The sequence below is a fragment of the Misgurnus anguillicaudatus genome, chromosome 25 (assembly GCF_027580225.2).
Source record: "Misgurnus anguillicaudatus chromosome 25, ASM2758022v2, whole genome shotgun sequence".
NCBI lineage: Eukaryota > Metazoa > Chordata > Actinopteri > Cypriniformes > Cobitidae > Misgurnus > Misgurnus anguillicaudatus.
The window spans coordinates 23,369,992-23,395,765 of NC_073361.2; the positions used below are offsets into that span (position 1 = coordinate 23,369,992).

Here is a 25,774-nt window from a genome sequence, read left to right on the forward strand (position 1 = left end):
ATAAGGCAGCACTACTTTGTATAATTTAATGTTTTGTTTTATTAAAATGTGAAGTTTTAGAACTGTTTTTTGTCATAAATGTTATTTGGGGGGGCCACGAAAGGAACGCACCATACACAAAGGGGGCCGCACGCTGAAAAAGTTTGAGAACCACTGACATACATAACCCGAGACGTTTTCATGTGTCAAACATAACTATGCAAAAAAGCATTTTGGTATGAATCAACATTCGCACACAGAAGATATAAGCATCTAAAGCGAACAGTTTAGAACGTGTGCTTAAAAAGTCTAGAATTTTATGGAATAATATGGATTTTTTCCAATTGATGATCAAATATTTCCATAAAATAGATTCAAACACTTTCAATGACCTGTATCTATGTATGTATATTTTCAAAAACTTCCCAGGGCCTTGAATTTCTTCCCCCAAATTCACAAACTTTCAAGGACGCGTGGGAACCATGTATGTACCATAGGTACAGTTATGTATACATTTAGTACTAATATGTTCCTTTAAGGAACTAAAATGCACTTTCTGGTACCACCATGTACCTCTTGACTTAAACACTAAATTTAACTCTTTGGGTGCAGTGGTGTACCTTTTGAAAGGATACCATTCAGTGATTTTTTTACCCCTTTTATTCTAACACTGCTTTAGTTGGGCAATTTTGAGATTTCGAATGGAGGTGCGAGGACAAAAAATACACAATGACAATGATTTACAAATCCATACTAAAAAATATGCTTTATTGAGGAAAATGTATGCATGTACATTAGGCTCATTATTTGTTGTTTTATACATTTTAAACAATGACACGCTATAGACTTGCAAGCTCTCTCACAACATTGCGCAGGAAATAACAGATACAACCGAACGTCTTTGGCTAGTTGTCAAGAGTCTATTATTCTGCCACAAGGCACAAAATCGTATTTTCTTAAGATGCACTTGAGTAATATTTAGCACTTTTCTTTCCGCCAAAACTGTCACCACTATAAGCATTTAAGCACATCCTCACCATAACAATGGGTATTGACATACGAGTTAAATCGTTTTTTTGGCATGCACACATAATTTAATACCCTACAAGGATTTAAAAACAGGTTTGCAAATAAAGAGCGATCATTCTTTTTTATGGCTTTTAGCGAATGAAAGATTGTAATCAGAACAACGCTTATAAACTACATCTTTGCACTGCTTAAATGGCATTTAATTGCACAAACAGAAAGAACATAATAATAACACAATTGTCAATCAAATAATACAAGTAAAATGAAAAACCACTTTGTGTTGTAGCATCTGTGTGTGCAGGGCTTTGCATGGTCAAAATTCCCACAGTATGTGGAAAAAATGCAGGCAAACTTACATCGCTGTTTTTGTAAACCCATGCATGCATGAGCCATAGAAACACCAATGCAATGTTTAGCTGTAACATCACATTCTGTACCCTGCAAACAGATTTGAGCTAAAATTACTGTAAAATGATAAGAAAATTAAAGTTGTGTTGAGGAAGCAGAGAATGTGAACTGGCCATTTGGCCTGATGTATCACCATTGCAAAAACTTACTGATACAGTAAACCTGAAGACGGCTTAATTTATATTTACATCCGGGACACTGAGATTATATACTTATATATTATATATAGATATTAAAAACAAAAAAGTAAGTGCTTGGTTGGGGCTTTCTGACTTCTACCAAGAAGTAAGATTCTAACAATAAATAATTTAAAAACGAAGACGCACAAAAATATTTACTTATAAACAAGGTCCTCACATCATGTAATATGAGAAAACCTTTTTTACATGCAATATTTAATCAATGCAAGATTTAATTTAATCAGCGACTCAAATTAATGAAGAGAACTTATAGTAATCTTATAAAATACTTAATATTTTGGTAAATTTCATAATAGCCATGACATATTTGTATACTACAAAATAAAGAAAATAATTAATGTCACCCAAATGCATGCATGAATACGTAAATCAAACACTATATATTAGACATTCTTTTGTCTTGGACACAATACCATAACACCTGGGAGCTCAACGTAAAGTGATTCCTGCATAGAAATCAAATTCTGTCTCATCATCATCCTCACACACACGCACTTATATATATACTGTATATACATGGGTCCAACATTGCAATATGCTTGTTACAAAAATAATAAATCATACAATTTACCCACTCAAAAAACAACCCCAGACACCATACACAGTCATTAAAATACAATATAGAAAATGAAATAGTAGTGTAATGGAAAAATAAATCACAAATGGAGCTATTTGACCCAGATCACTTAGGCTGTGAGATCAGAAAGCAGCCAGAAATCATGGAGAGAGAGAGAAAGAGCAGTTTCCCCTCCAGAGATACACCAGCCAATCAGCTTTCAATCAGTTTGGAGCTTTTTAGATGAGTATGCAAATTTTCAAATCAATCCTTTATCTCTGTTTATCAGGATGTTATAATGCAAAACAGTTACAGTACGTTTATGACCTGGGTGTGTCTTTAAAGCAACACTATGTAGTATTTTACCTTTAAATAATGTCTCTAAAATTATTTCAGTGATAGAACAACTTTTAACTGGACAAATTGTACTGTTGCTGCAACCTGAGCAGCCTCCTAGCTGCTACAAGCACACTCTGAAAGTGGCGATGGAGGGTAGGAAACACAGCCCCGTCCCTCCCCCTGCCTGCAGAAGAGTGTCTGAGACCAGGCACTGTTGCACTTTTCAACCACATGGGGGAGCTGCAAGTCATTTTTACACGGAAACTACATAGTGTTGCTTTAATATCCATGTGAATACTTATACTGCACTATAAAATGAGGCATTTTAATTTGTGGGTTTAAGTGACGGATTTTGGGTGAACTGGGGTCTTGAAACACACAGGTACTAACTTATTTATTATAACGGCACCTTATCTATAAGGCTCAGCTTCTCGATGTCCCTGTGCGAAAGTGTGTTTTTGTTATTGTACTGTCATGAATGGTAGAACTTTTCATTGTAGCGGTGGATTGTGACGCAGCCATGGTAAGAAATGGGGCGGGGCATGGCGGCCACACCCGTGATGATGCCGGTGGCCGGGTCGTAACATAGGATGCTGTCCGATGCCTCTCCGTTTTCACCACGCCCACCCAGGATGTAGATTTTACCGTTACAGACCGACATACCACAACTTTCCTAAAATACAAGAAAGAGAGAGAGAACAAGCCATAAAAAGTATTTTATTTTAGTGCGCATTAAAATAAACAAAAAAATTAGGTTTCTGGATGTAAATTTCATGCATTTTCATTTTGTCACTCTCATGTTGTTACAAACCTGAATAAATTTCTTTGTTCAAAATATCTTCCTTCGCAATTATCAGAACAATGTTTGTAACCAAACCAATCATGAGACCCATTCACAGGGTTCCCACACCTTAATTAACTTCAAATTCAAGGACCTTTCAAGGACTTTCCAGGTTCAATACCGTCAAATTCAAGGACTAAATCTGGGGACACATTTCAAGTGTGAGCAAGGTTACATCGTGTTACCTTTTAAGATACATTGTTACAGTTCCCTTTTGAGGGAACTCGCGCTGTGTCACTGCGGTGACACTTTGGGGACGCCTCCAATGGTAAGTGCGTCTGAATGTGTATATCAAATTCAACCAATGGTGAAGCTTAACGACAAAGACAGGGTGACGTGGAAACCAGGAAGTATATCACTATCTGAAATATTGCCAAAGACGACCTTACAGGGATGCAGGAAGTATGGCAAGGGAGACGCAGCGTCTTGTTCCCTTCTCATAACCCGAGACGTTTTCATGTGTCAAACACAACTATGCAAAAAAGACTTTTTTGGTTTAAATCAACATTCGCATACAGAAAATATAAGCATTTAAAGTAAACAGTTTAGCACGTGTGCTTAAAAAGTCTAGAATTTACACTTTCTACACAGGAAAAATATGGATTTTTTTCCAGAAAACTTCTTGCATAAAATAAATTCAAGCACTTTCAATGACCTGTATCTATGTTTGTATATTTAAAAAAAAACTTCCCAGGCCTTGAATTTTTTCGCCCAGATTTACAAACTTTCAAGGATTTCAAGGATCTGTGGGAACCTTGCCCATAGTATTCTTTTTTCTTATTATGGAAGTGAATGGGGCTCATGATCGGTTTGGTTACAAGCATTGCTCAAAATCTCACAAGAGTGAGAAAATTATGACAGTGATGAAGTTCGATTTTTGGATGAACTATCCCTTTAAATGAGTCATCTGGTACCTGTTTGCTGAACGTGTTCACCACATGCATCCAATAATCTTCAGTGGGGTCATAACAGTAGATGGATTTGGTCAGACCTCCCGAAACGTAGATCAGATTGTTCAGAGATACAGCCGTGATGCATCGCTTAGCGATAGGGATGTTGGCCCTTAGCAACCAGGTGTCAGCTTCAGGGTCATAGCATTGGACCTGAGAGAAAAACACACACAAAAGATGACATCTGCAATGAATTAACTAAACTGGTTGAAAAACACCGGTTACATGAGAACTCGATATGAAACCTTCAGGCTACAAAACAACTCCATTCAGAAAAGACTTGTACATAAATCTGTCATCTTAAATATGAAGGTTTCGTCAACCTTTATTGATAACTGCTTCATAGACGTCTACTTTTTTGATGTCCTAGAGGGGTTTCAAACTCACAACACTCACTCAGCAATTGTTTTTTTTATAAAAAAGGAAATATAATAGCTTCTACAGACACAAATATCTCCTGAGAAATATCTCTCTGGTGGTGTTTATGATAGGGGCTTATAATGGGGGCTTTACACATTTTTTAAATAGCACACACACTTGTGCGAAACGCATATCTGCGTTTGGAGACTCCAGGATAGAAACATGACTACCACACCCCCTATCATGTTTCAGCCAATCGGAGTCAAGATGGGCAGCATCATCAACGTTTCTTATAAGGAAGTAGAAAATTCTCCAGTGTTATTCAAATACATAAATTCCCTAAGGACAGCGACTTCCCTTTTAAAATCCAACCAGCACAACAAACATGATTAACACACAAAGCAAGCCATGAGACATTAGGGAAAGGCCAGAAAGTAGTTTAAAACCGATCAGAACAGGTTGCGACCTGGAGTGAAGACTGAATCTAAGCAAAACGTGTTAAGGGAATCCAATAAAATATCTGCGGCTTAGTGCTTCTCCTCACAGAGACACCTGGAAAATGTTTCAGAGCGGGCCTGACAGATCCAGGTCAGATGGTCATAATATGACATCTCCAGTAGGGGGCAGCGGTCAGCACATCCAGTGGATCTCTCTATTGTTTACTGTGGGCAAATTCAGACCATAATACAAAGAAAAAACACTTTCTAACCGCTGTGTAATGTAAACAAGCTGCCATCATGTACATAATGGCTGGTGCTTTCAAAAGTCGCTCAGGGTCTAAGCAATTGATACGGTTTTGGTCACAAACAATGTGCTCTCGGAGTTACCATAGTAGTGGTAGTATAAACTGCCCTTTCTTGTTGTTTGTCAGCCAAAAGTAATTTAAAAAGAGCGGTCTCTGGACAGTTTGATATATTGTTGGAGGACCTTTGAACATGTGTAAGGTGTTGAAGTTGAACAAAGAAACTTTTATAAGACCTACCCCAGTTTTACTGCAGTAGGACACAAGCAATTATAATTTTACTATAGTAATAAAGAAAGCTACGGATATTACAGTATATGACGTTTTGATGTTCCTAATCTCATAATTAAATTGAGACTTTAGCCTGAAGCATCATGCAATGTCCCAGGATGACGCTGTTGGAAAACAATGGATGTCACATGCTGCACCATGACCTAAAAATAAACGTCATGTTTACATGCTGTAACTTCATATGCAGAGACACCCATGTTTTTAAGACGCCCTAGTTATTAACTCTTAGCGTCAATGTCTACAAACCTTATCGGAGCATGTGTTGTCATCGGGTCCTCCTCCAATCACAAACAGTTTGTTGACGCAGCTGGCGACAGCCGGTGAGCTCACGGCCTCCTTCATGGGTGCCACTTCGGTCCAGCGGTTGGAGAAAGAGTCGTAGCATTCAACGCTGCTCAGCCGAGATTGACCGTCATATCCGCCTACAGCATACACCTGTTGATAAACATAAAAATACGTTAGCATAAACAATCACAGCCGTTGCTGAGAGAGACTGGAACGATGGCGTTTAGGAGCCACAACATAAATATTTTGTCTGGGGCCCCATTAAGGGACAGCTTTATATGATGCATACATAGCGTTGCATAATATTATAATATATTAAAATAATGCTTTTAATGTTGTAAGCATTGATGACACACTTAAAGGGAAGACGGAGCATGTAGATCCAGTTAAACAAGAACTACGGTTTACCCTTTTGTATGCAAAAACGCAAATTAGTTAAAACAAGGGATCACTGCAGACACACATTCCCTGCGGCGGTCGCGGCACGAGGTAAGACAATGCGTCAAAAGAAAAATCCCTGATCACACCTGTGTTTTAAACAAACAAACCAGAACCAAACAGGCTGACAAAAACATCTTTTCATTAGAAAATATCACAAATCATTACTCGCATACTTGTGAGGTCAACACACAGCAATTACGCTGTACCCGATAATTTAAGCTCTAAAGAGTGAGATTTGAGATGATTTACAGTATTAAAGGAAAACACCAACTTTTTCAATATTTTACTATGTTTTTACATTAACTTAGATGAATTAATACATACCTATCTTTTGTCAATGTGTGCACTTATTCTTTGTACAGCGCGTTGTGAATGTGTTAGCATTTAGTCTAGCCCCATTCATTCCTTGGGATCCAAACAGGGATTAATTTAGAAGCCACCAAACACTTCCATGTTTTCCCTATTTAAAGACTGTCACATGAGTAGTTACATAAGTATGGTGGCACAAACTAAAATGTAGTGATTTAAGCAGAAAAAATTATAACTATATTGTATGGCAGAAGAGCACTTAGTTTTCAGCACTTTGAACTCGGGCGCAGTAAAATTAACGGACGTTTTAGCAGTCAGGAGTGATGATGTTACTGCGTGCTTTAAGTTTGACTGACCAATCAGAGACAAGGAGACTGTGTATTTAATAATTTTTAATAACGTTACTGTTTTTATTTTAAGTAAATATTTTGTAAAGTTATTAAATATGATTAAATACAGTCTCTTCATCTCTGATTGGATCATCAAAGTGGAAAGCCCACCATAAAGACACACTACTTGTTCAAATTTACTTGACAAAAAATTTACTTCATTATATAATCGTTTTACTGTTTATATTTTATTAAATTATATAAATGTATTAAATATACAGTAAATAGTATTTTTATTTATTGTCCCCTAGCAAACAAACAGCCAACTATCGACCCAACTGATCAGACTTATTGGCCTGGAAGTGGTTAAAACCTCACTGCTGTGTATTGCAAAAACATGACCTCTACAAAGTACAGTGTTGACAGTTTTGTGTCGTAACCCATCACACTTCAGGTCTTGTTTGCGTAAGTTCGAGACTTTTACTTCTGTTGATCTTTGTATATCACCCTCACGCTCTCATCTGAAAACACGTGCAACCCTGAAAATCTTGTCCTCTCTTTTTTCTGCCTCATGTTTTCATGCCGTTCAAAAGAAAGAAGGTAAACATGTTTCCCAAAATGAAAAAACAAGAAAACCGGTCGTACCAGTAGCGGGACACGAACATGCTGAAACACATATAGGCAACACGCCACTTACACAAAGCATAAAGCCACGTGCTGAGGATCTCTTTGTTTCGGATATAGAAGTTATTGGGAGAAAAATCAACAGAAGAAACACTTAAAAGAATAGTTCACACAAAAAAGTGACAAGTGAATGGGGATTAAGGCTGTATAGCTTTCAAGCTAAGTTTTTTGTAATAAGAGTGAGTAAATAATGCTGCAAAAAGTGGTCCAGTCTTATCTGAACTCCTGTGTGTCTTTTTTTTTAAACGGTAGTTCAGCCAAAATATAATTCTGTCATCATTTACTCACCTTCAAGTTGTTTAAAACATGTATACATTTTTTGTTCTGCTAAACACAACTGAATATATTTTGAAAGTGTTTTGTAACCAAACTGTTCTGGGGCACCACTGACTTCCATAGTATCTTTTTCCTACTTCGGATTCAATGGTGCCCCAGATCTGCTTGGTTACAAAAATGTTTCAAAATATCTTTATCTGTGTTGAGCAGAACAAAGAAATTTATAGAGGTTGGGAACAACTTGTGGGTGAGTCATTTCTGGGTGAACTATCTCTAAGTCTACTTCCTTTTTAAACCAGATGTTAAAGGAAAACACCACAGTTTTTCAATATTTTACTATGTTCTTACCTCAACTTAAACAAATGAATACATACCCATCTTTTTTCAATTCGTGCACTTTTAATCTTTGAAAATCATGAATGTGTTAGCATTTAGCATATAGCCTCATTGATTCCTATGGTTCCAAACAGGGATGAATATAGAAGCCACCAAACACTTCCATTTTCCTTATTTAAAGACTGTTACATGAGTGATTACACGAGTAAGTATGGTGGCACAAAATAAAACTTTTGTTTGGAGCCATAGGAATGAATGGGGCTAGGCTAAATGCTAACACATTTACGAAGCGCTGTACAAAGATTTAAAGTGCACGCATTGAAAAAAGATGGGTATGTATTCATTCATCCAAGTTGAGGAAAGAACATAGTAAAATATTGAAAAACTGTGTTGTTTTCCTTTAAGGATGTAAGCCAACCCTCATTTAAATCGTCATTTTCTTTTTGTATCACAAACAGTTATATACAATCATTACACTATCATAATGAACACATATACTGTAAAAAAAATGTAATAATGTCAAGATGGCTTAAATCAGAATGGCATAGTCCTGTGATATGTTTTTTTCTTTCAAGTCTTGATGTTCATTATAATTTATTTGTGTCTATCACTTTTAAATCCCAATGAATCCTTTTTCTTTTGGAAAACCAAGAAATCCGCAGACAAACATTCCACTTGTCTCAGGGGTTTGGTGATAAGTAACTGTCAGTACTTGCAAACAAACCATAGATAAATCATCTATCAGGGTGAACCAAGTTCTTATTTTGTTGGAAAGAAACACAAAGCATTTGAGAGATTTTATCAGACACCCAGAGACAGACCAAAAATCTGAATAAGCCACAACACAAAGCATATAATACAAACCAACGGAAAGAGGCGTTACAGCTGGATATAACTTACAGTGCATGTTAATTACGTATTGCACAATGAGTACAATACATTTTTGTTGGCTGTGTCGTTGCATTGAAAAACAAGACATTATAATTTATTGACCCGTTCAGTTTGTTCTAAAAATGTGTAACAAACTAAATGCGTTAGATGTTTCACAACAAGTGAGAACATTGTGCCCGACTGATCTAGATAAGAGACTCAACCCCTGCCAACTGTGGTCATAAAGAAATTTAGAAATCAGCCTAATATGAATAATGAAACACCATGTGAAGTGTAAAGATCTGAACACGCCTGGCTGTTTACATGTTTGATTGATCTGACATCAGTTGGGGAAAGAAACGGCTTCGGAGCAAGTCAACCAGCTTCAAGGAAGTGGTTAAATTATGAATGATGTCATCATCTTTTAATAGTGCAATAAGGAACAGGCAGGAAGAAAACATCAGAGATAGAGAGAAGCTTCGAAAGTGATAGAGGATGTAATTTCTTTAGCTAAACTGAACAAGCACTGTGTTCCTGTATAGCTCAGTGTCCAAGCATTGTGTTAGCGGATCAAAAGGTTGTGGGTTTGAACCCAAGGAACACTCATCTGATTACTGATTAGAAAAAAATTATATAGACGGTTTCAGCAGTAACAACATAAACAAGCGGTTTTCGTAGAAAGCACATAACTTCCATTAACTCCGCTAAGAATAAACAACAAAGTCCTTTTAAAGTAGTTTATTTATATAACAAGCTAAATAAACAACATGTAGATTACCGAGGAAACCAAAACATTTGTTATTTTCAATGAGGTATTTGTTCAAGAGTTTAGCAACTTGTCAGACCATTAAACAAACAGAAACCGGAAGTAAAGTTCCGACCAGACGCGTAATCGCATCACCGCACGTGCGTCAGATGAAACAGTCAATGCGCATGTCAAGTCATGCTGTTCACACCAGATGCGAGTTCAACGATTTGCACGAGTAGATTACATACAAAGTCAATGCAAAGACGCGATGCGAATGGCGCGATATGGACAGCACGCGCTATTTGCCTCAAACGCGTCTTCGCCAAAGTTGAAATATACGAGCGAAAAATTCGCATGACATGAATTAAATCCTGCGAGTAATCTAGAGCCAGTAATGCAATGCCCCGCGTTTGGTGTGTACGTAACATAATGCTGCGTTCACACCAGCCACGGTAGAGGCGTCAAGCGTGAGTGATTTCAATGTTACGTCAATGTGAAGACGCGTTGGCGCGCGTCTGGAGGTCTCGCGGCGCAAATGAGGCATTTAGCGCAGTGCGGTATACGCGATTCCGCCTCATTCGCACGTCTAGTTCGCGCAAATGCCGTGAATTAAGCGTTGCCGCGGGAAACATGCGAGTTGAAAATTTTTTACTTTGGCGGAAAAAACCCAGCGCGTTAACCAATCAGGGGCTTGCTCTAGTGATATGGTTACAGGAAGCGAGCGGAATCGCAGAAAACGCGAATTTCCACGTGAATGTCTTGATGACTAGAATTTCACGCGTGAATGAAGCGAGTAAACTCAAAATGTTCAAGCGGCAAACTAGACGAGGTAGGTGTGAACCCACAGTAAGGAATACCATTTCCAGCTCCAAGCCACCACATTTAAACAGCCATTTATGAGCACTATTTATTCAGAGCACACATTTAAGCGAAAATTTTATAAACGTATGTGTAAACTGTAGTCTCAGACTCCCAGAATCAAAGACAGCAATATATTAATAATTCATAAAAGCCCACGTCCATAAATCCATGTCTGGTCATCTCAGATTTTATGAGATAAAAATTAGGGATTGGGTGTTTTTGGTAGTTTTTCATTATGATAGCCGTAATTTTTTGTTATTTCTCAATGACATCTGTGAGCAGTTGAACTCGGAAGCGGCGCATGACATCAGACTTAAACGCATAAATGTACGTGTGGAGGATTGCGCAAGCAACCCTAAAAGCTGGAGTGTACCTGTAGTCAGTTTATGTGCATATAAATGTATGCGCACAATCCAACGCACAGCCTTGCAAAGTATAGTTTATTTTACTCGTACATGTACACCGACGTTCGACGCATACGCATTGCGACAAAATGCAATGCATCTTCTGGGCAATAAACTACATTCTCCTGTACGTGAATGCGTGAACTACATGTACAAAGTATGCAAGGTTACAAAAATCCATGTGTGCCCGTACAGTGTGCACTTACTATTCTGATGATGAAATTTGCGTCACACACACTGTACGCAGACCCTCGTGTATACATATGAACAGGACTATACTTCTAGTTTAAAGTCATGGGTTTGATTCCCAGGGAACATTCCTGTGAAATTAAAGGCTTAAATGCACTGCAAGGCGATTTGGATGAAATGCACAAGAAAATGTGACCATGTCTGTGAAATCCAGGCTAAAGTCTCATGATCTAGTTTTGAGGTTAGGAGCAATCAAATTTAAATTTTTGACATGGCCTTACACAGACAATATTAAGTATGTGAAGGTTATATTTTTACAGAATGTTCTTTATATGATATTATGTGATGATTTTATGTAGAAAATTACTTTAAATGAGTTTCACAGATGGGGTCACATATAACGAAGAAACAAAATACAATACAGTAAAAGAAAAACAGATGATCAATCATAAGGGTGGGATTATGTTTATAAAGTTAAATAAATAGAAACCCTCACAAACACCCATTTGGCTCTCATGGTCAGAGGAAACCACAGGCCTTAAACAACAGAGGAACTTGAGAGCATCTTCATCTTGTGGCATGACTATCACTTAAATTCACAGGGCCTGGGACATATCTTATGGGTCGGCCCCTATCCCTCAGGCACAATAAAAAGTCTATACCATATTACCACAGAGCAATAGTTATCAAGTGGTTTAGCATCAGAGCCCGGATTTTACATTAGATGGCATGTTGGGGTTAATAAACCCTGTATCAAAATGGCTTATCATGCAATAGTAAACATGAAACATTCAAATGAACAAGTTGGGTTGATAATTGGTTTCTAAATATCTCTTACCACAAAAAACGTATGGATTGCGCAAACTATGCTCTTCCAGTGAATTTGAATTTAATGTGGCTGTGTTGCATTTTCTCTCTAGTTTTGTTCAGGTTTTTGAGAATGTTGTGCAGCCTGTCTGTTGTGAATCTATGCCACTAGACTCAGTATTAAATGCGGAGAGCATTACAGTATTAAATGACTGATAAATGTTCACCAAAAGAGTCTTAAGGGGATCGCACACCGGCCGTGCCATTCTAAAAAAAAAAAAAAACGAGCACATTGTTTTCTATAAGTATACACACACCGGCGCCGCCAGGTGGCGCCTGTCCGTGCCGCCCAGCTGTGACTCAGGAAGTTGTTCAAATCCCTATCACGCCACAAAGCGCCACTCACATAGTTTAACATCAAATAACATCATATTTGTCCCAAATCATTAAGGATTAACATTGGCTGCTAACGTATATTTTGCATTTTGAAGTAGACGCTATCTGCAAAGCTCGCGCTATTTAATGTGCACTTCCGGTTTACAATACCTCCAAGTTGTCCTAGACGCGACTCGATGCGGCGCTAAGCTGCGTGGCCAGTGTGTGACCCCCTTTACTTGTAAACTTTCACCTCAACAATTAAAGATGTGGAAATTATTATACCCTCCCGTTAAAAGTGTAAATGATGCCATCCTAACTTCACACAGTTATATGGTTAGCATTTCATTATTTCAGATTTCAACATCTTCAATGTTATCCCTATGAGAACCCATCACAGCATCTATCTATCTTACAAAAACCACTGGGATACAATTAGATATTTTGCATGGTGTGGTGTATGTAAGTGCAGGATGGACTGACCTTCCCCAACAGGACGGCCATTTTGTGTCTCCAGCGGCCCTTGTTTAAGGAGGCCACCCTGATCCAGATGTTGAGCTGAGAGTTGTACATCCACACATCCCTGCTGTTGATTCTCCCCCCTGAAATGATACCATAAGCAATCAGTACCAGCCGTTACATCATATAATACACTAATTATAGAGGTCAAATGGCTCCAGGTTTTCAGACCAGCTGAACCAGAAACAGCCACTCATTTATTTCTTCCGAATCAAATGACGCAATGAAAATAACCGAAAATCATTCTTTGCATATACTGATGGGTGTGCAGTCATGCCAGGCTGTTAAAACAAAAGCGATTAATCATCAAAACTGTTCCAGTTCTTCTAGAAGGACCAGCAGTGGTTAACAAACTCATCAAAGCTGCTTAGCCTGAAACTCACCTATCTGTAAATATTTACCATCACTTAGATTAACCTAATAGGCTTTATGCCCAGCTGCACTACTTCCTGAACTTCAGCCAGCTCCTTGTTTCCTGTCTGCCATTATTGGACAAACTGATTAATCCAGGTGTGGCTGACCTCAGGAGTCACAACAACAATTATCAGACACACCCGGATTAATCAGTTTGTCCAATAATGGCAGACAGGAACCAAAAAGCTGGCTGAAGTTCAGGAAGTAGTGCAGCTTGGCATAGAGCCTATTGAAGTTATCTAAAGGCATAAAATATGTTTTATAGGCAAGTGTAAAGACTGTATATCCAATTATTTCCGTTACAAAACCAAATATTAAAACAATTTACATTTTGTGTAATATAAGTATCGGACCTGTAGAGGAAAAGTCCTTTTGTGTGATTTACTGTTTTGAACATTCTGTGAAAATAATACCTTGATATATGTTTAATATTGACTGAGTAAGATCATGCCAAAGATTGAAATGAAACTTTTATGCTTTTTATATCAATATGACAGTAGATTATGAGGCTTTAGCCTGGATTTTATAGGCAGGGTCACATATTAGGTTACTTTTCATTACGGTGACTATGTACAAGTTATTATAGCCCAAGTGAAAAAGTAGTACACTTCCATAGTGTACTTAAAGTGCTTTATTTTCACACACTAATTTTGTACTTAATATACTCAAAAAATCATCTTTAGTACTTCTTAAGATGTTTTTAAGATTATCTAAGTGTACCTTACCGTGTTATTTTGAGAAACCATGAATATGAACTAAAATGCACTTTTAACATACTATCTCTGTATTAAAAATGTATTTAGTTAACACTTACAGTACAGGCCAAAAGTTGGACACACTTGACTAAAATGTTAACTATGATCTTAAAAATCATTTAAGATGAAGGTGTATGGTTAAATGCTTAAAATTACTTTTGTAGACAAAAATATACTTGTGCCAAACAGATTAATTTTGTTATTTTGAAAACTTAAATTTTATTTTAAAATATTATTTTTGAAATAGATGACTTACACTGAATATTGAAGAAAAAGCAGCCAATAAGAACCCTGATTAAATATAAACTTGTACTATAATCTTTAAAATTCATCCCAAATTGAACATTTAAGAAGCTTCTTGAAAAAATGACATGCATATATGGTTCAGCAATTTTGGATGCTTTTAGTCACCAACATAGTCACCAACATAATTTCCAGTTGTATTCGTGTTATTCCATAGTTTGAATGAGTTTATTATGTTATATGGAAAAATGTATAAATAAAGAAAGAGTGAGTGTGTCCAAACTTTTGGCCTGTACTGTATATTAAACTTGAACTCAACTTTCATACAAAGATGGGTTCAAGTTTACTACAAGTGGTACCTAAATAAATTTTTTAAATACATTTTTAGCACATTTTAGTTCATATTTGTGTCTCAAAATAGCACAGTGAAGTACACTTAGATGATCTTAAAAACATCTTAAGTACTAAAGATTAATTTTTAGTATATTAAGTACAAAATTAGTGTGCGAAAATAAAGCACTTTAAGTACACTATGGAAGTGTATTAATTTTTCACCTGGGAGGTTAAATGTGTAGCAGCATGGTCCTGTAAGGCAAAACATTTCATTACGTTTGCATGTCTATATAGCAAAATGACAGTAAAGCTCATATGAACAGCTTCTTGCCTTAGATCCGGTCTAGTCCCCGTTCAACTTTACAACGCATTTAAAGGAACAGTATGTAGGATTGTGGCTAAAACTGGTACTGCAATCACAAAACTTGTGGCCAATACACATGACAACATAAACATCAGTTGAGGGCTGCAACTCCACTTTTTAAAATGACAATATCCTGGCCAGACCACTGCTGTCAATGATATAAGTATTTGAAATGAAAATGATTAATGTCTGTCTAGTGACATGTCAGGGCAATTTTATGATTAATTGATATAAATGTCTTACATACTGTTCCTTTAAAGGAAAAGAAATAATACATGCTGGGGTAGGAGTGAACTCAAATGATGTTAGAGAGATAGCGAGAGAGAGTATTAACTATCAGGACTCATGGAAACACGTGTTAGCTTGGCACATGCCGAATGTAAATGGATCGCTCTCGCTCATACACTCTCTCTCTCTCTGATAGTTGGCAGTCTGTCTCTTTTAATCATGTCGTTTTTGCTGAACCCGCTTACAGTTCAAAGCGAATTGCCCTGTTATGCGTGGTGCCCTGCTGTGTCTAACAAGCTCTGCAGATTAAACCACCTGAGAGCTAAACGATAAACTGGGTCATCAACAAGAATTGACAGATGAAAGGTCAAGGCAGACTTCTTTAGAAAGCGTACAGTATATACGATTCAATGAACATCATAAATTACAGCTTTCATTCAACTGTCAGGATGTACACAGAGTAACGCACATACTAAGCGAATAAAAATTCATTTTTAGGTTACCTGAGACCAGAATGTCGTTCCTGAGCGCGCACACAGCGTACTCTGATTTGGTGAACTCTGGGAGTTTGGCTAAGGATTTCCATTCGCCGGTTACAGGATCATAGCATTCGGTATAGGGCAGGTTGAAACCCCCCATTCTCTCACAGCCCCCAACTACAACGATGACCTCAGAAAATCCAGTAGACCTGCGTGGACACAAGTTTTTTTTATACAAATGATCAAAATTGTAACTTTTTCACCACAACTAGGGCTGTCCCAATGATTAAATAATCGTCTCATCGCAATTGTGTGACCTCATCGAAGATTTCAGCTCACCGCAATGATTGCACATCTCTCTAAGAAACACAAGGGGGAGCTGCAGCGCTTGTATAAACAAGACAGTATCAGATTACTTTTAAATATGTGTTATCTGTATTAATATTTACTGCCAGATATTTCATTTAAATAATCATAACAATGTGTGAAAATTATTTAATAAACAAAGAAAAAAAATGTATGAGAATTTAATTCACAGCAATAAAACAGACAAATAATCGTCACATTTATTAGACAATTATATGTCAGCCAAATTTCATAATTGTGACAGCCCTAACCACAATACCCCTTTTCACCAATAAATGTAGATAAACATATAAAATATATATATTATTGTTGTCTTTTACTCCAATAATATTCTTATTGGTTATAATAAAGTGCAAAATGCACTAAACAAAGCTTCTTATACACGGGACCACAATGTTAAATCTTTATTGATTTGCATTTTGGGCATCATTGTTTGCTAGCAGGGACAACACTGTCAACCAGTGCACAGCCGGAGCACAACACGCATTCTCCAGTCCACAGGCAAACACATTTTATCCAGAACGAACTCCCCCACCCATCCGTTTTTCTGTGAAATCATCTTTACGGAAGACTGCCTTCTCTGTGTAAATGATCAGGGGTTAAAGAGTGCACGAGCCGTGACACTAAAGTTAGAGCTGAACTTTGAATGCCCTCCCTGTAGGGAAAAGAAATGAGCAGGGCTACAGCTAGTTTAGGCAAACATGAAAACATCCGTTCAGTCTTTACCGTTTGTCAACATGCAGTGCACCTCAGGGGTCTCGTTTCGAAAATCTCAGTCGTTCATATTTTAATATTAGTTTTAATCATCTGTTTTAGTTTGTTTTTATGATGCATATATTATTTTTATTTTGTTTGTGTTCAAAATTTGAACATCCACAGAACTTTTTTGCTAAAAAATAAGAAATAAATGAAGAGTTTAGATGCAAAACCCATCTAAAGTTTTCTTGTAAATTAGTGTTTTTATCAGGCACTGGTTTAGGTTCAATAATTTCACTTTAGTGGAAATTAAAAGATTATTAGGCAGCAATTAAAATTTGACTGTCTTTCGCTGCAAAACCCTCTAAGTGCATGCTAGTTTTATGGCAAAAACCTCCAATTCTACAACCAAAAAAACACTTTGGCTTAGTTGCAAAATCACCAAATATGCAAACAATGAAATTCATGTGGCTGCCATATTTGGGTTGTATTCAGGTCCAAGAGTCCCAAGTTTGCTCATCCCATTCTCCTTCCATGCACTTAAGAGGATTTTGCTGAAAAATCGACGTGGCATTTAGCGGATTCTGCCAACAACAAACCAGTATTTTTTGAATGGCCTGAGGCGGGGATTAAATGTATTTGAAGTGAAGGTATTTAATGAAAATATACTACAGGCCGAGGGCATTCTGTCAATGTCATCATCTTATTTTGGACTCAAATGCCGTTTAACGGCTTTTGTATCTGAGCTCTTCAAATGCTTTAAAGGGGACAAAACTTTTTTAAGATGTCAAATAAATCTTTGGTGTCCCCAGAATACGTATGTGAAGATTTAGCTCAAAATATCATATAGATAACTTATTATTATAACATATTAAAATTGTCACTTTGTAGGTGTGAGCAAAAATGAGCCGTTTTGGGTGGGTCCTTTAACATGCAAATGAGCTGATCTCTGTACTAAACGGCAGTACTGTGGTTGGATAGTGCAGATTAAGGGGCGGTATTATCCCCTTCTGACATCATCAGGGAGCCAAATTTCAATGACTTATTTTTTCACACGCTTGTGTGGAATGGTTTACCAAAACTAAGTTACTGGGTTGATCTTTTTCACATTTTCTAGGTTGACAAAAGCATTGGGGACCCAATTATATCACTTAAGCCCGGGATACACTGCACGATTTTTGCCCTCCTATAAGATCATTACCTTATCATACTGTGCGACATGTATCGTTTAAACTCGTGTACGAGAGGCATGTACACTGTAAGATGATGATGCGGAAGCTTCGGCAGCAGCGTCACACGTTGCGCAACGTCACCAGCATGCGCTCGTGGTACACAAATACCGGTGCGCAGGTCGTAGCAGCAAACACACTGTCGTAGGCTATCTTTGGACGCAAGACCAGGAAAACGGCCATCTTTGAACCTCTCTCACTGTAAGACATAGGACCACCGATGAAGAGCCACGATCACAGAAATCTGTTTCACGTTGGCAGTCTTTCGTCTGGGACAGCCAATAATCATGCAGTGTATCCCAGGCTTTAAACATGGAAAAAGTCAGATTTTCATGTTATGTCCCCTTTAACTGCACAGCCCTTTGTAGAGCCAAAAAGGTTTTTTTCATGGCATTGCTACGCTTTTTAGCACCTTTATTTTTAAGAGTGGCCTTGACAAAAATACACTTTCAGAAATTTCTTATTCTGAAAATAAAATCAGAATTTATAAAAACAGAAAAAGTGTGCCAATGAAATGTGCCTCAAATGCGTAACCAAATTTAAAATGCATCTTAATTGTGGACCAATATGATGTCATTAATATTACATTTACGGTCCCTAAATGCAAACTTTGATAAGACCCTCTGGCCTAATAAGCAGTTATTTTTTTGAAGTATGCGCCGATAGTTAAAAACCAGAGATTATTGTATTACAAAATCGGACCACTTCTTTATTTAGGTCATACGTTTTGTCTCGTAGTACATTTAGTTGCCAATAAAAAAAAAAATCAGCTGCACCCGCCCTGTAAGAATGATCAAGCCAGCTGCCGGTCTATCCCATAATTCCAGTTGGTAACCATTCCAAATCTGCCTAGGAACAGGAAGTGGAACAGCAACTTTTTGCCAATTGTAAACAGACACTCGTCTGAAAGTTTTAACTCACTCGTCTGAAGCAGACATTTTTCTTTGTGATCAACCACCCAGAAAAAAAAACAATGGTATGTGAAGTTTGTAAACAAAACGTTTTTCTTTCAGGCAGTCAAGCGTGAAAAAGTTCACCGTTTGCTAACATTCAGATGGTTGCGTGAGATTGGGGTTATTATCCTAATCATTGTGTTACAGCTTTCTTCTAGAAGACAATAATGAGGTTGTTAACCAATAAGCCCTGAAACGCTGGCAGACCTTCGAGTGAATCACGTTCAGACAGGTCCCAGGCCAGCACGCATTGAGTTCAGCGCAAAACACAACCGTTCTGTGTCCTCTCCTTCCCACTTACGTTTCACCAGACATAATAAAAACAAAGCACACGCTCCTGCAAACAGAATCAGGTCACCGGGAATGTATTTTGGTGTTTGCGTTTTGGAAAAAGAATGTACGCAAGCCTCACCAGGACGTTTTTCCGCAATGTGCAACAACAGAGATCCTGGATGGGATGCTTCCTTATAGTCCTGTGTCTACTTTTAATGTGGTTTAGTGTAGATTATTCCACATCAGCAGATTTGAGAAACAGGTTTTTAAAATGTCTCAGACAGATGTTATAAAACAAAAGCCTGCAAGTTACATCAGACACTCACTTGTTGACTCATGCCTTGATATATGGAGATAAACATTACACATTACATAACGTGGACTTCATGGAAAAGCTTCCAAATGTTTGGAATATATATTTTTAAATACGCCAGGAATAGAAATTCTAGATAAGGTAAGCCATCTGGTGCATTCAGTGCATGTTAAAATGGAGACATGCATTATTTGTAGGCCATAAACTAAAAGGCAAAGGAAGTGGCAAGGTGAGACAGTATCATACCTGCGTGGACGGGTTCGTGGTGACATCATCTCATTGCCCAACACGTGGTAGCGCCTGGCTTCGTGCAGAAGCTGATAGCACTCCGGAGCGTTTTGGATCAACTGGTCACCTTCAACTGTCTGGACAAAATAATTGGGATGCAGCAGGGGCAGTCGGACGTGGTTGAGAAGGTCCTTCAGCATGATCCTGCGTTGGTCCACGCTAAAATACACCCAACGCATCACTGCCTCAAAAACCGTTTCCTCCTTTCCAGTGACCAAGTCATCACTGGCGAGGTACTCCTCCAACTCTTCCTTACGCAAGTCTAGAAACTCCTCATGCAAGGCCACGTCGGCAAAGCTCTGCAGTGCGTAAGAACGGCAACGGCTGGCGAGCTGCTTCAGGGAGTGCGCCTCAGCGAATCGCTGGATCCCCAAACAGTTGCAAGGGTCGAGCTGGTCCTCCAAAAACTTGGCGCAGGCATCGCGCAGCGTGGCGATCTGAAAGAGGCTGGAGGTCTCGAAGAGGAACTGAACGTTGTCCGTGGTGATTTGAGCACGTCCGGTGTAGACGTACTGCAGGAAGGTGTCCATGGCTTCGGCACGGATGCCATTGATCTCCACCAACATCTCACGGCTCTCCCGGTGATCGTTGCAGAACATGGCACGGAAGTAGCTGCTGCATGCCGACAGCACGGCGCGGTGACACGGGAACTCACGGCCTTCCACGCTGATCACCACATCGGTGAAGAGGCGTCCGTCACGAAACTCATTGAACATCTGCAGGATGCTCTCTGAATGGCACGGGCCAGAGGAGAAATCGAACACATCATGATTACTGAGAGACTTGCTGTCCATCTCCAAAACCTTTCGCTTGACTGCTGGAGACTCACGGACACCAGAGTCCTCCCGGTTCAGTCTTCTGCCCAGAATAAGTACCATTGCTGTCAAACCAGTGAGGCCCAAGGCCCTGTAGACAATATAGAAAGATGCTTCTGCTGAAAATGAAAACAGAACATCATATGAACTTCATACGTACTACCACAAGTATTGCATTTTTCATATTGTTGTCTCCTTAAGATGCACCACTATGTTTTACTCACTGTTGTAAGACACTTTGGATGATAAATGCCTAAATTTAAAGGTAACCTGCAAATTAGATGTGACAAAAGAATTTGTTTATGCACTTGGCACACGCTTTTATCCGAAGTGCATTTAGGGTATACATTTTTTCATCAGTATGTGTCTTGCCTGTAAACATGCGGTTTTACCTGATAATAAACTTAAAATAGCAGATATGCCTAACACCACATTAGGCTTTTTACTGTAGGGTAAAGGTAAAAAATTCATAGGAATGTGTGCATAAAATAAAATTGGCATGTTGCCCAAAAACTAGATTAAACATTACATTTTAATATTTTTTCTTAACCCTTAAATGCATATCTTAGGTCTGTAGAGAACAAAAAATGTCATATGTTTGTCTAGTTTTTGGGCAACATGATACCCCCTTGGGTACATCCACCCCCCCTCAAAAAAAAAAAAAAAAATCATGACAACCAATCTCAACTTTGTATAACTTCCGAAGTGACTTGAAGTGCATTTAGGGTATACATTTTTCATCAGTATTTGTGTTTCCTTTAAACATCTGGTTTTACCTGATAATAAGCTTAAAATAGCAGACATGCCTAACACCCTATTAGGCTTTTTACTGTAGGGTAAAGGTAAAAATTAGAGGCGCAATTTCACAGGAATATGTGCACAAAACAAATTTGGCATGTTGCCTAAAAACTAGATAAACATTACATTTTCATATTTTTGTAATATGCATATCTTAAATGCATTATCTTAGGTCTGTTGAGAAAAAAAAAGAGTCATATGTTTGTCTAATTTTTTGGCAACATGACCCCCCCACACCAAGGTTATTTTCGTAAACGAAAACTGAAACTAAGACTAAAACTATCAGCTAAAAAACATTTTCGTTAACTGAAATAAAATTAAAAATTCATAAGAAATGAAAAACTAAAACTAAACGAAACGAGCAAAAGTTATTGAAAAACTAACTGAAATAAAATAATAATTATCAAAAATAAATATTCGTTTTCGTAATTAATAAGCTCTCATCCCGTGGCGGAAAATCTGAACAGGCTTTATAATAGACCCCTTAATCGCCTATGTCACTGTGACGTCACCGCTTTAGCTGGAGGCAAAACATAAGGAAGAACTCATAACAGGCGCGCTAAAAGTTGAGGTCTTGACTTTAAAATGTCGTCTTGTGTTTTTGGCAACCAAAATAGAAGGAACAGCACTTTTGGTTCAAATCAAAAGTTTAACCGTGTCCCGGCAGACATTCCTTCAGAGAAATAAAAAGGACAATTGTGGTTGAATGGACGGAGACGATCGCAAATAATGCTCGTGTTTGCAGTGCACACTTCATATCAGGTAAATTAATCTATGCATCTGTGTTGGTGTGTTGGTCTTATCTAGTACAAATCAGCAAGTTTCTGTTTTATAGGTGATGATAAGTCAACCGTCAGTGCACTAGCTAGCTTAAATGTTAAACAAACATACAGCGATAGATGTGTGTGCCATCCTTTGAATGATCTCTTAAAATAATCCCCATTGCTAATCATAGTTAGCCCAGTGATAGGTTACATTAGACAATAAGCCTTGACAAAATTCCACAAACCAGCCGAAAATACTTCATATGTAGGAAATATCCAAAACCTGGTTAAAATGTTTCCAATGAGAACAAGATACAAGAACTAATTGTTACAGCGTTAATTTACAAAAATAGCTGTCACGCAGAGTCAGTAACTTTACATAATCAGACAGTTCCGAACCTTCTTCTGCATCTATGTTTAATAAATCCCTTCTAAAATGTCCTAGCTTACGCTTGTCAGCATTGCGTCCGCGCCTCTTTTTGCCTCAAACTAATCCCTGCCCACCCGGAGACGTTGCAATGTTTACAAACTTTTAAGGAGTCTTTACTTGTAGATGGCGCTTTATGCATGTGAGATTAGCTGAGGCTGACAGCAACCTCAGTTAACTGATAAATATGTCAGACAGTCTAGCTGCTGTTAACTGCTAAACTAAACTATAATTACTAAAACTATAACTGAAACAAAATAAAATAAAAACTAAATAGAAATGTGTTTTCAAAATAAAAACTAAACTAAAACTAACAAAACCATTCATGAAACTAACTAAAACTAAACTTAAATTTAAAGCAAAATTGAAAACGATACTAAAATAAAAACTAATTTAAAAAAGCAAAACTATAATAACCTTGCCCCACACATCCTTGGGTTCATCCATTCTGTCCCTTGCCCCCAAAAATCATGATATAAATCAATCTCAACTTTGTATAATTTCATGTTTTTTTGTTAAATTAAAATTCAACAAAAACATTAAATTATACAATGTAATTTGGTTGCTTGGTAGTCTTATTTTTGTGAAGTTTGATTATACAGAATTAATAATAAATTAATATATTTCATAAAATGTCAAAAGTGTATAGTAAAAATATATATGCATATACATCTTTATTATAAAGTTTTATTTTTTTTATTATTTTTATATATTATATACATTTTTATCCTTAAACAGATGCTAATAACTATATAATGCTAAAATGATGCCCTAATGAAATTCTGGGTCTCTAAAGCAGTGGTTCTCAAACTGAAGGGCGCCAGATAATGCTGTGGGGGCCCCACACTTTTATGACATTTCAAATATTTCTCTCATAATGAGATTTTCCCCCCATTTAAAATTATTATTCTCCAATGAAAGGTTGGATTTTTGTAGATTTTTTAAATAAAAGATCAAAAGTATTAACGATGCACATTTATTTTCACATTTACAAAGGGTATGAATAATTTTGAGCACAACTGTATACATTTTTAATACACACACACACACATACATACATACATAATAGTGTATTTGTTAATATAGTAGGCTATAAGTACCCAAATATGTAAAAACATGCATAAGGCTAAAAAATAAGTTTAAACTGACTGGTTCCAAAGTGTAAGTATTTAGAAAAAAATTGTTTGTAATAGGGGGACAAACATATAATATAAACACTCCAACAGATCTATTATTTATTAACACAGTCATGACAACCTGGCAACCCTTTGTTTGTCTTTTTTGTCCAAAGCAAGTTCACCTTCAATATGAACATGAAGGTTTTTGTGCTGTCCTCTAGCGGTCACTTCCGTATTCAGCAAGAGAATCAAAACAGAACTTTTGTAGCGTCAACAACAAAGACTTTAGAAATTAACCTGCCACCACGTGTTAACAGACTCGGTCATATCAGTTTTTGTCATAGCAAATCACTTAATTTACAATAATTATTACATAATAACATGTTATACCTTGAATTTATGTTAACTCTCTAAAAAACAAACAATCATGATTTTGTGTCGATGTTATGTAAAGCCACAATCTCTACGTATAAAATATCTGGATATAAGTGATACTTTACGCAAACGAACACGTTTTCAAGTTTTCATTGGTTGTGCATGTCATATTTAAACCGAGCTGTAATGCAAATACATAGAAAATATATTTTTCAACAAGAGCTAAAATAAAGTACTTTAAATTGCAATAGACACAAGACTGATATAAAATATAATACGATGTTATTTTTATTAGTACTTGTTATATAGAAAAAAATATAACAGAATTGAAAAAAATAAAATATGTTGTTCAAAACACAATACATTTTGTAATTTAATCACGAAAACATACTCACCTGTTTGAAAATGACCAAAATCTACTTGTGGGAGCTTTATAACTATATAAATCGTTAAAAACAAAAGAGAAGTAGTCTAAGAAACTCTCCACGTCTACCCTTCGGCTGTCATCTCTTTCCCAGGACAGTGCCCAAAACAGATCTGCTGGAAAAACGGTCCGCTGGGCGCTTTATTGCCATCAACACAAACTGGGTCAGCTGTTCGCGCAGGGGATTGTGGGAATTGTATTTGTCAATGCGGATGGTTCCGTGACGTTAGAGGCGTAGAAAACTACAATTACCAGTTTTCCCAGAAAGCCACATGGCCAGGGATTGTTTGTAAACGTTTCAACAGCCACAGGAGGAGTGGATATGAATCTGACGTATGAAAGATTTTCTTCTTTTTCCTTTTTTTGGAGTTTCGTGGAAGTGTTTTTGTTCTAAGTAAGGTTTTGACTATCTTGTGACATCTTTGTTTTGCAGTTAGACGCATGAACGTTTCAGGTGCTATATTTTGTTCGACAAATTGTTTATTGTTTCTTTTGGTATGTAAGTGATTGTTACCTTGTTTATTGATTTAAATAGATATACTTTATATAAATAGATCTACACTTAAAAATAAAATAATTATTTGCACCGATGCTATGAGGGAAATCAAATAACTATTTCTTTCTTAAGCTTAGCTACAAATAAAAAGTTAAGAAATAATTTTTTTGTAAAGGACCTTTCACTTAAAGTGCACCTATTTCATTGCTAAAAAACAACGTAATTTTGTATATTTGGTAAAGTACAATGTGTTCATGTGGTTTATGGGTAAAAAACACATTATTTTTCACATACTTCGCATTTTTGTAGCTCCAGATTTCACTATTTTCCTGAAACGCACAAATTTGAAAAGCTCTGTGTCACTGATTGGCCAGCTAATCGGTACGTTGTGATTGGCCTGAATACCTCTGACGTAAACTGGAAATGTAACGCTCTTTACCATATTTGAAAGATTGGGTCACAATACAATGCTAACAGGCTGTGAGTCCAAGCGGG

At 37.2% G+C, this 25,774-nt stretch overlaps 1 protein-coding gene across 4 annotated transcripts; it reads right to left on the reverse strand.

Moving 5' to 3' along the window:
- Positions 1-718: 718 nt before the first annotated feature.
- klhl24b (kelch-like family member 24b) lies at positions 719-24,914 on the reverse strand. 4 transcript variants are annotated; one of them, XM_055181770.2, is made up of 8 exons: positions 24,755-24,900; positions 21,102-21,147; positions 20,021-20,996; positions 15,969-16,153; positions 13,093-13,211; positions 5,942-6,130; positions 4,267-4,455; positions 719-3,184 (listed from the first exon to the last, which is right to left on the reverse strand). In XM_055181770.2, exons 3-8 carry the CDS (start codon positions 20,938-20,940, stop codon positions 2,984-2,986), a joined length of 1,803 nt encoding a protein of 600 aa, XP_055037745.2. In that variant the 5' UTR covers positions 20,941-20,996; positions 21,102-21,147; positions 24,755-24,900; the 3' UTR covers positions 719-2,983. The 4 variants fall into 4 exon arrangements, with proteins under 4 accessions (XP_055037745.2, XP_055037743.2, XP_055037744.2 ...); XM_055181768.2 differs by lacking the exon at positions 21,102-21,147 and having other exon boundaries at positions 24,755-24,914; XM_055181769.2 differs by lacking the exon at positions 21,102-21,147 and having other exon boundaries at positions 20,021-20,993; positions 24,755-24,908.
- Positions 24,915-25,774: the final 860 nt, after the last annotated feature.